This window comes from Mixophyes fleayi, chromosome 4, assembly GCF_038048845.1.
Source record: "Mixophyes fleayi isolate aMixFle1 chromosome 4, aMixFle1.hap1, whole genome shotgun sequence".
Classification (NCBI taxonomy): Eukaryota; Metazoa; Chordata; class Amphibia; order Anura; family Limnodynastidae; genus Mixophyes; species Mixophyes fleayi.
Window position 1 is genome coordinate 321,557,995 of NC_134405.1, and position 12,156 is coordinate 321,570,150.

The following is a 12,156-nucleotide window of genomic DNA, read 5'->3' on the forward strand; positions in this document are numbered from 1 at the left end:
CTAAAGATTTGGTGTGCCCATGGTTTGGAGAGAGGGGGGGTTATGGTTCTCCAGAAACCCCTCCCCTTCATGAACGAATGGGCTGTAAACATTGCCCCTACACAGCAGCACTGTACTGTACAGCAGCCGCGGCGCTGTCAAAGAAGCGTCCGTGGTGATGCTACAATACAGCACTGCCACAAACGCTTCTTTGACAGCGCCGCGGCTGCTGTACAATTCATCATAGACGAAATGGAGCCTCTGCGCATTTTTTTGGGGGGTGGGGAACCACCCATTAAAAATCCTGTGTTTGCCCTTGTTCCTGTAGTCGTAACTGCATTTCCTATATCCATCTAGGTTGATACCAGAATAAGAAATATATTGTTCCTTCTCATAAGATCCTGGATGACAGCATTACCAACCTGAAAGCACGCGATGCCTATCGACACAGCTCCAATCAGCAACAGATGCTCTTGCAGAAATTTTTCCAGTGTCGTAATACATCCTCCCTGTACAAAGAAAATCGTACAATAAATCACAAGCAATTCACATTTTATTAACAAAACAATTCAATGACAGGATGAACACCAAGCTACTCAAATGTTATTATGCTTAATAATATTTTTGTTCCTTTTCAGAAGGTTTGACACTTCTACTAAGTGTAATTTTAATGTGTTTGCCTGCAGAACATTGGCGTTAAACCTTCCGGTAGGAATACAAAGTACGCATGTAAATTCAGATTAAACTGACATACTTTTGGGTTAAGGAAACCATTCTCTTACCTCCACCTTGTATATATTAGAAGGGTGGTCCCGTTTTCCGCAGTCTAAAGTCCTAGTTTTGCAGCAGCTGTCTGGGACCTTTCTACCACTCGATGTATTGATGTATACACTGTATCTCCAATCTTCATAACTTTGGCTGCCACAGCACCTAAACTGAGAGAAGGATAAAGGTCAACAGTAATTGCATAGACTATTTTCTTACCTCAGTAAAATCAGTGCTGACTTGTGCTAGCTCAGCTGTTGTCATGTTCTACGAATGTACATTGCATAGATCAGGTACGGCGGCCACAATTTATTTAAAGGTTGTTGCAATTCTGTCTATCTTTAAATCTATGGCTATAAAATGTGAGCAATATTATTACCTGTCCTGAAGGCAGCCATATTGCCGCTGAGAATCAATTTACGTGGAAGCGCTAACATCACTGAGGCACAATGAGCCTCGTGCCTCAGTTATGTCACAGGATCCAATTAATTCACAGGCTGCATTGTATGGCCACGCCCTCTCCATGGGATGGCCACGCCCCTCATCAATCAGGCATTTGGAAACACTCCTCAAGAAATCCTACATTTCCCTCTGGCAATTTCATCCTTGTTCTCATTATAAGTCTGATAAGAGTGCCGTGAGCCGAAATACCCACTCTGAGTACCTCAAGAGAGATATACTTATTTTTCAAGCGAATATAGAAAAATTGGAAAATCTCCATGACATTTTAGAGAAAAGGGAAAAATAGATGCTCCCACTTCAATGGCAAAGTTATAGGGAGTGGGAAAAGAAAAGTTCGATTTAACATGCCCAGTCTGTTGCAAGAAGCTTAGAGGTTTCACGTAAAAGGAAACCGCAACAAATGAAAAGTACAAATGAGATATTAGAAAAAGAGATGCAGAAAATGAAGAATCCATTATCCATCCGCGGTAAGTTCCTCAACAGGGGCTTGATTCATTAAGGCTCTTAACTTAAGAAACTTCTTATTTCAGTCTCCTGGACAAAACCACGTTACAATGCAAGGGGTGCAAATTAGCATTTTGTTTTGCACATAAGTTAAATACTGACTGTTTTTTCATGTAGCACACAAATATCAACTTTAAATTTCAGTGTACAAATAAGCTATCAAGTATTTGTGTGCTACATGAAAAAACTGTCAGTATTTAACTTATGTGCAAAACAGAATACTAATTTGCACCCCTTGCATTGTAACATGGTTTTGTAGACTGAAATAAGAAGTTTCTCAAGTTAAGATCCTTAATGAATCAGACCCCAGATCATTTGTATTCCTCCCCCCCCAAATAAATAAGAAAGTTGAAATTGAGGAAAATCCAGGATGTGTTGGGTATATTACCAACACCTTATCCCATACCTCTTCAGACTCAGTACACCCTCCACAACTATCATCGTTATACATTCTCATTAATGCAAAACTTTCCTATAGCTCAGAAAGCAGGAGATACTGGAGGAGCTAACGGACCTGGTCAAACGGGGGAGATTTGTGAAAACTAGAAGACAACTTTTGTCTCTATAACAGTATCCTGTACAAGGGGGACATCATACATACCCTCAAAGTTTAGAGAATATTTAAAACTATTTAATATATTATAATTCTATACGGACTGATATAAATCAACTTAGCCTTTATCAGCTGGCTTCTATTCCAGTCTCTTTTTATTGCTTTTACAGTCATTTATCCTAAAAAGACGGACTGGCAAATATGAATAATTGTAGACAAAGGTGAACTCCCTGAAGATTATTTAGATAGACTGAAAATAGTTTTCGATCAACGTTCTGGAATTGCTGATGTTCCCGCTAATGCATAGAGAGTCGCAGTGGATGCCTTCATTCCAGGCTAACAGCCAAATATTCAATTTGATGAACTATAGCCATAGGTTGGCAGACACAATCTGTACCTCAGCTTGGTAAGATTGCAAATCACCGTCTGCTAATTTTAGAAAAGAGTAACTCTGATACTGAAATACTTATGGTTCCTCAGATACAACGTTTGACTCTCACTGGTAGAGGAAGGTAGGGTTCCGGAGCGGAACCCTACAAATTCTAGTGGAACCTCTCAGTATTGTGGACCCCTCCGGTCCACAATACTGACAGTGGAAATCCTAGTACCCAAATTGCCCACATGCTGCTAATTCTTTTTCTCATAACTTCAATGCACACACATTGTGCCCTCCACAGTGACAATGCTCTGAGAAGTGTAACTACTTTCATTTCAATTGATTTATCAGGACCCTGTATACATGGAGAATTAATTTGCATCCCCACTGAATGTCTAATTGAAACAGGAGTTTCAAGATCTCAGGATTTTCCTGATGCTCCACAGTCTACTAAAATTGTGATGGCAGTAGACATGTGAAATCAATTTATATCTCATTCAATGACACAATTTATGCTAGTTTCAATAGCTCCAATCTCTGTGCAGCATGCTTTACTTCTAAGCCCTTCATCACCCATTATTTGTTAGGGAGAGACTTAACTGTCATATACAACTTATTGTTCTCCAGATGGGAGTATACAAATGCCAGTGTGCATATATTATCACTTGAATTGCCCCAAGTGTGCACTATAAGTGTTGCCATCCTAATAAATATCAAACTAGGGCCCCATTATTCTATAAATATTTTTTTAATTATTAAATAAATGAACTCTAGTGTCCTTGTTAGTATATAAATGATTTATAGCGACCCATTATTATATAAGTGAACTCTAGTGATCCTCGATTAAATTGTGCCCCATAATTGATAAAAAGAAAGGTTGCCTCCATAATTAATACTCACTTATAAACTTCTTCTTTTTTTAGATCCAACGCAATCCATATGGGCAATAAAAAAACATTGATGTATGAAACGGACCACTTACGACAGTTAATTTATTTAATGACGGAGCCACTAAAGTTTATTTGTGGCCCTATTTCCACATAACTGGGGTGTTGACAATATTTAACATTAATGCATTGGGCAGATTCATGTTTCATAGGTTATCAGTTAAGTGACCGAGTGTCTTCCAAACTTGCCACAAAAAATGACATAAATATATTTTGGTATACTACTCCCAATGTATGATGCTGCCCTTGGCCTTAAAGGAATTAGACTAGTTGCTAGAGCTTTGCACAAAATAGCAATAAATCAATGTATAAATTTCTGCAATCAGAGGTATAGTCTTGCAAAATAGGATGATGTTGGATTTTGTCCTGGCTAGTAAAGAGTTACTTGTGCTCTAAGTAGTAAAGAATTATGTATTTATATCCCAAACAATTCCTAATCATGTCTAAATTGTAAGAAAAGAAGCTGGAAAGTTACATCAAAGAAATTCTTGGAGTTTGTTTAGTTTGGTTTGGTGCTCAAATATTTTATGGTACCCTTATTTTTGTTATGTTATTTTACTCATTTAGTTGCTAATTGAATTTGTTAAATGTTACCCATGTAAAACCTTGTTTGAGGATTCTGTTCTTCTTAATGTGGTTCAATAAAACAGGTGATGAATATGCATTCTAAAATGTAATCTATGTGTAATATACATGGATTTATGAACACTGAAACGTAAGATGTTGAGCCAAAAGAATGCTCAAAATGGGGGAATGAAGAAGCACATATGCCTTGGGACATAAAAATGTTTAAAGTGGTAGAAGTAGAGTGTGATATAGTACTTTCACTTATTAAATTCTGTTCAATTCAAATTACATCTCTGTAACTTATTCCTTTATTTTAGTAATATATTTGTAACTGTCAAAATGTGTATCTAATCCTTGTTACATGTCTGAGAGATGTAAGTGACAGGGAGAAGAAATGATGAAACCTTACTTTTAAACAAAGCTGTAGTGAAAAGTTAGGTAAGGAATGAACATTAATATATTGTACCTTTATGCAGCATCTACGCAAATTGTAAGTGTTACTTTTGTGGTCTTTAAAGTTCAAATAATCATGTAAAATATGCATATATTAAAAGCAAACTACTGTAAACTTACATCTTGTTGTAGATGATCAATTGCATACGTCATATCTTCCATCCCTGGCTGGGCGTAATTATTTATAATTGTCTCATTGAGACTTTCTTTAAGTTCTTCACTTATCTGCATGTAAGAAAATAAAAATATTAAATATGTTAATTATTTTGTGCCCAACATGTGTTTGTGGAATCAAGCAGTGTGAGAGATACAAGTAAGTAGTGAGAGAGCACATGTTAGTTATCAAGAATAGAGAGGAGTTTGTTGGGGTCAAGCGCGAGAGAGGAGCTGGTGGGGCAGCAGCCATGTAAGAGGCGGGGGCAAGAGACAGGAGGGCACACCTTTCATGTCAAAGTGTCACCAATGTTGTCACAAGCTTAATATTACCAAATAACTAAGGATTGGTGTGAGTGTTATTTGCTGGATATGTTAATAAAGCTACCTTGTCTGTCATCAGAGAGAGGGTCTGGCTCCCATTATTAAGTCAACTGATATAGGGTACCCTGCTGCAGTGGCATTATACAAACCTTCTATCAAATGTACATGTGCAGGGGCCTCTGTTTGCTGAATTGCCCATAAGGACCTGAGACAAGTGCATGTTAAAGCTAGGTGCTGAGACACCTACAACACTACAACAAGGGGTCATGTTCGGCCACAAGAAAATGCCTCTGGTACCCGCACCGCATATGCGCTGATTCGGCGCATGTGCAACGTTGCATTTAGTGGATTGCCGCATACATAGCACTGCATATACCCTGCACATTCTCCCGTACTAGTTTTCCTACTTCATCTATAGGAGGGTAGTAAGATACTAACTGACCAATTTCAATAATTCTGTACACACAGGAGATAACCATGGAATTTCCATCCACATGACTTAAAACGGAACTCTACCTAATAACTATATTGTCACAGTAATGCTCTCACCATCCTATTTGTAGAAAAACAGAGTGGCTCCATCTCAAATGTCCCTATTTTTGAATGATCTATAGGTCACCATTAATAAATAAATTAAATAGCTCTACAAAGTTTATATTTGGCTCCTAAATTTGCATTAGTATCCAACTTATAAATTAATTTGCATTTTAGTGCTTTGTGGGTTTTTTGTTAGGTATTTTTGTGACAATAACTGAGAAACTTCTGTGGCGCATGTGGGAGTCCGTAAAACAAATTTATATCCCTCTTTCCTTTAATTTGTGCATGATCAATTTCATCTAAGGAACATATGGATATTTTGGTGAATAATGGACTGGAGCAATTTTCACACATAATTAAAAAAAATAGTTCATTTTCTATAGGATAATGCTTACTGTGTCATAGTATATGTACGCTAGGACACCAGCTGCAAGTTCTGCTGCATAAACTGAAATCAGAACTGACAGATACTGAAAGAGAAAACAGAACACATGTAAGATATACAGTGGTGAATAATGAAAGCTGTGAAAGATCTGTTTGTTGATTTTAGCATTCAGTCTAAATTATTGTGCACAACGATCTCCCAAAAAATATGGACCAGCAATGTGCTTTATTTATATACCCACGTGAACCTCTTTGTCCGCCTAAGACATTTAAGATTCCATGGGATATATTTACTAAAGTGCGGGTTTGAATAGTGGAGATGTTGCTATAGCAACCAATCGGATTTAGTTTTGTAAATATACCCCCATACCTACTACTTGGAACTGCCCCCCAAAAATCTGCACCTACTTTTCAGGTTTGCAGATACACCTTAGAACCTGCAAAACATCACTTCAAAGTCCAATCTATTATCGATTTAACAAATGTCCCCCTTAGCCCTTTAAGCAGACACTCCACTGCGCATATATTTATATATATATATATATATATATATATATATATATAATCAAAAATATATACATTTTAAATTTTGATTCTAGGGTAAGAGCTGATTACAATAATTAGAAAATTTTAGCATTTGACATATTCACATTAAAATTTTCTAAACTGTGTGTATAATTTAGTACTACCAGGCAGTGTGGCAGATGGCACAGATCAGAGATGGCATGCAAAGCATTTTGTTTTGTAGTTTGGATAACAAGCGCCATTTAAGTGCCAGCGGACATCTATGCAGAAGTATCAAGACAACATAATTTGTGCATCTTTTTTTAAAGTATACATTACATACGGGATAAAAGTTCACTTCGGTGCAAAAACAAAACTATTTATAGCAAGTTTTCGCCAGCAATGAACAGTATAGTAAATTTATATAGCCAAAAATACAAATCTACAATTTATAATTAAGAAAGTGCAACTCAGTAGTCAGTTTAAGAATGCTGACTGTATAAGGATAATACTAAACAATTAGTTTTGTAGTACAAAAGTATTATCATGAAAATGTGATACAGAAATTAAATTAATTATCTTTGTAACTCAAAATCAACTTTGTTGCCACAAAAGCAGTTATGTCAAACAAAAACACTATTCTGTAACACAGAATTGAGTTGGGGATTTAAAAATATCTATTATAGCTATATAATAATGCAAGTTGCACAACAGCGGTATACAAAATCATTATTACTCCCTAGTTTCTGCCATACATCATTACAGAATAATTTTTTTCATGTTATTAGGCATTTCAACATAATTGATTTTGTTTACAAAATTGAATATTCCGCGAAATAAAACTTCTTCTCCAGTCGCTGTGAAATTACGTAAATCATCCCACAATTCCCTGCTGCATTGTGTTCAGAGACGTGATATTTGAGATCTTTATACTACATTACACTAATTACATTTAATTGTACTTTTATATCAGGGATCTATATATTTTGCTCACAATTATGAATGTCAGTTCCTGCCATTTAGAACATGACATATACAGTAAAGTATTTATTAGAAAACCTCGACAACAATTTATTCATATACCGGAACATAGTTCTCTAAATGTGTATATGCAAAGAGAGGCGAACGCCGACGTGAGTTTCGCTAACTTGCTTTTTCAAGGTAACTAGTTCACATGTATGCTGTCTGCAGTTTTTAAATAAAGCATATGTATATGCTACCATGCAATCATACAGCCTGTGTATTTTATATGTGTCAAGATTTACATGGCTAATACATACTTGCCAACATGGGCAAGATGATTCCTGGGAGGTTCGGGGTGCAGGTGGGTGTGTGGGGGCGGGGCTCGATTAGTCCCACCCCCAAAAGGGACATCACTACTCTGAACTAATAAAAATAGGGGGCGGGGCCATGATGCTGGGTCAAGGACATCACTAGGCCCCACCCCCTCCATTTAGTTTACACAGCCGGCCAGGATCAGGGAGAATTACCTGCTCTCCCAGTAGTCCGGGAGAAGTCCCAGAAATTCGCGAGTCTCCCGGAATAGGCAACTATGGGCTAATATGGTAAACAGGTATAAAGCATGCATATGAAATAAATGCAGAGCAGCCTTACAGAGCATATTTCATATGTGTCAAATATTAAAAGAAGAATAAAAATGAATAAGTCATACATAATATATCAATAATGGACTTTAATTTCACTTTTGAAACCTGACACATGTGAAATATATATATGCAGGGCGATCATGCACATTTGCATAGTACAAAGTCGTCAGTCTAGTTCATTCCTCCAAATGAGCCAAATGTGTGTTTCAAACATGTATTTTCTGATAAAAAAAATTTTTTTCGTAGTATAAAAGCATTATTCTGTAAAGCAAGTTTGATCTTTATTTAAACAAAACAATTATAGTATTAGTACCACACAAATTTAGTTTCTGGTACAAAACTATTTTGCGACACATGAAGTGTGTGAAAGTCTGTGGTATGAAAATGACATCACAAAATTGATTACTAACTCCGTCAAGCCAAATTTCTATGCTATCATTAGGCGTAAACCAGCACATATATGTACGTCTGACATATACTTGGGGCAGATACTACTGATTTGGAGGTGTTGCAGCTTGAGATATATTCATCTCAACATACACACGTAATTATGCTTTATTTCTGCCAATGTCTTTTTCCTGGGTACGTTTGATGAGGGACGTTTTTTATCCATATCACTCATTCTGCATCACACTAAAGGTCATTTATGAATGTGAAAAAATGTAGGTCAACAGCACAAGCAATTTGTCAGGCAGCACAGTGGCTTAGTGGTTGGAACTTCTGCCTCACAGCACTTGGGTTATGAGTTTGATTCCCGCCCATGACCTTATCTGTGTGGAGTTTGTATGTTCTCCTCGTGTTTGCGTGGGTCTCCTCCGGGCTCTAAGGTTTCCTCCCAGACTCCAAAAAAACATACTGGTAGGTTAATTGGCTGCTATTAAATTCCCCTTAGTCTCTCTCGGTTTGTGTGTGTGTATGTTAGGGGATTTAGATTGTAAGCTCCAATGGGGCAGGGACTGATGTGAGTGAGTTCTCTGTACAGCGCTGCAGAATCAGTGGCGCTATATAAATAGATGATGATGATTTGTCTTCTTTTGTGATATCATGTGTCTATTTTGTACAATAGGGTTCATTACAGTATATCAAGATGGCGTGGAATTATAATTTTGCTCCTTATGCGGAGTCGATCGCGATTATAAACTTGCCGCAACAATGCACCTCTTTCAGTGCCAAATGGGAGGCTAGATTTTGTGTTACTGAATTAAATATTTTCCGAAATCCTTAAATTTGCATGTTCTCAGGACTGGCAGTGAGCGTGTACTGGCATTAATTTCAATGGGAGGCTTTTTCACCAACTAGGTACATTTAATACAGGAAAACACATTTATATCAATATAAAAACAATACACCTAAATCATTACAATATACAAATGTAACACATGAAATAAACACTATGGGCCTGATTCATTAAGGACAGTAAGTAAAAAAAATTAGTATATTTTCTCCTGGACAAAACCATGTTACAATGCAAGGGGTGCAAATTAGTTTATTATTTTGCACATAAGTTAAATACTGTCTGTTTTTTCATGTAGTACACAGATACTTGATAAATTTATGTTTACAATGAAATTTAAAGTTGATCTAGGACATACCCTACCCCAATTATAAATCTGTCCTCACATTTTAAATTTACATCCCCCTCCAATGCAACATGGTTTTTACAAAGTGCAAAGTTACTCATTTTTTTTGCTTTCCTTTCCTCAATGAATCAGGACCTATAAGTGTGTTTACAGTACATAGAATACACATGGCTACTTAGTCAGGACCAAATGCTAATTGTTGATCTCCCACATGCACTAATCTATCTAATGATTCATGTACACAGGTGCTTTACATGTATGTGCATTGCCGGTTTGTCATCAGTAGAAAAAAATTATCTTAAATCGGAAAATCCTGACTCCCGAGCCCCAAGACTGTATGAGACCTTGAGTAGAGTTCACAGATTTGAGGAAACGACCTTTACTGTCTATGTCAGAGAGATGTTATCCGACATAATGAATACGTTTTAATAAGCAGAAATATAGTCTGAGCCATAAGCACGGCATATGCGTGAATCAGACTGAACTAATAATGGAAAATGAACTGGTTTGATTTCAGTGACTTTAATGCCGTGCTCAGCACCAATGTGTGCGTTTGACATCTCATAAGGAGACGTGAATTCTTGAAAGTAAAATGAGTGGGAACAGACTTTAACAGTGGGACTCACCTTCAAAGAAGCAAAGAGCCAGCTTATGGCTGAGCCGCCTGCAGTGATAAAAGAGCCGCTAGTGATATATTTAGCGCGCTACGTGCATGCTTAATCATGATATTAAATTCTGTACAGAAATCTGAAAGAATATACTGTAACCAGACATGGGAACATATAATTATAACCTGCATTAACGTATTTTTTTTCCCTCTGCATTATCGATTTAATTGACTAAAGTCTATATTCTAATCTCTGGCTTTATATGTGTGTAAGTCCGTTACAGAAATGTGAGCTGGACATATGCGTGTTTGCTAGCGTAAAAGACACAAATTTGTACTGCACATGCCCACAAAAAAAGTGTAAGCCTTTGGGTGCACGTGTCGTTTGCGATTGCGTATTTACTACTGAGGCAGACCCGTACGAAGGCGCAGATACACCTGTCAGCAGCATCACTTGCGGGTGCCTGAGAGGTGGTGCAAATGCAGAATGATGACTGTCACCAGCACTAGCTAGCCACTTCTGATTGGCTGACTGCAGGCTGACCTCTGAAGCTGATAGGTGCTTTCTGCATTGATTATGCATACATTATAGGATTTTTTTTTAGGAGGTACCTAGATCCATCCTAATCCAACTGCATCGTTGGTTCCCTCAATTCATGTGGCAGCATAAACCCCCATGCACTATTTTCACTACTCTGCGTAGAGCTACTGTTAGCGGTGGCGGCAGGGGATTCGGACATCCGCTTATACTATATTGCTGCTCACCGAGTCAGGCTGTGGCTTGGTTTACAAAATGCCAAGGCCCTCGGTGGATTGATCTGGAGGCCTCCTGCTGTCGTATATCGTCCTTAGGTTCAGCTTTGTGGGTCCCAATGGGCGCTAGATCCCCCTGGTTGAGATCACACCCTGTGGCCCTTTTCACATGTCAGATTTGGGATTATTGCAAGCTCCACTTCGAGACAACCACCACTCATTCCCCTATAACACCTCTCTGGGACAATCCCGCCTTTATCCCAGGGCAATGCTCCTCCCGTTTCAAGGCCGGGCAGGAAAGGGATATCACGATGGTGGGGACGTTTTACATGCAAACCAATGTGTTTCACTACCAATGCTGCGGGATAAATTTCACTTTCCTAATGTTAGCCCATTTACTTATCTCCAAATGAAACACTATGTTGAACTCTCTTCCTAAACCTGATATAACAAGAACTTAAAACCCCCTAGAATCCTTGTGTGTGCACTCCCCTCAGCAAAGGGGGGTTATTTCCATACTGTATAATCTCCTTATCTCCTCTAAACAAACCAAACCTGAACTCAGGTGGGAAGCTGACTTGGGCAGACCACCAGATGAGGACACTTGAGCAACAATTAGAGAGAGAGTCTCCAAGACATCCATCTCATCTCTTGTCAAGGAAAATGCCTTCAACATATATTATCTTTGGTACCTGGTCCCCACCAGTCTGAAAATAATCTATGGTTCCACCTCTGACTTATGTTGGAGGGGCTGTAGGGAACAGGGGTCCTTTCTTCACTTCTGGTGGTCCTGCCCATGAATCGCCTCTTTCTTGGACAATGTTGCTGCTCTCATTAGCGATGTTACTACCGTCCAGGTCTCCGAGTGTCCATGGTCATTTCTCCTTGGCTCCCCTATTGAGGTCCTAGGTCCTTTTAAACATGGAGACAAATTGTCCATTCAGATCCTCAACACAGCCAGATGTCTAGTTGTGAAGCATTGGAAAAATCCTCATCCTCCCTCTAGACAGCAATTACTTAATAAAATCTGGTACCTGGCATCTATGGAAAAAATCTCTGCATATCTAAATAAGAAAACCCACAATTCCTCCCAAATTTGTG

At 38.1% G+C, this 12,156-nt stretch overlaps 1 protein-coding gene across 1 annotated transcript in view; it reads right to left on the minus strand.

Annotated features, from left to right (window-relative positions):
- LOC142150200 (tetraspanin-11-like) overlaps positions 1–12,156 on the minus strand; it is a 33,197-nt gene that overhangs the window by 4,577 nt on the left and 16,464 nt on the right. Inside the window, exons 2-5 of the mRNA XM_075205408.1 lie at positions 6,016–6,090; positions 4,727–4,831; positions 762–914; positions 402–488 (exon numbers count right to left, since the gene is read on the minus strand). Coding sequence (XP_075061509.1) covers positions 402–488; positions 762–914; positions 4,727–4,831; positions 6,016–6,090 — 420 coding nt within the window. The remainder of the gene's footprint in view (positions 1–401; positions 489–761; positions 915–4,726; positions 4,832–6,015; positions 6,091–12,156) is intronic.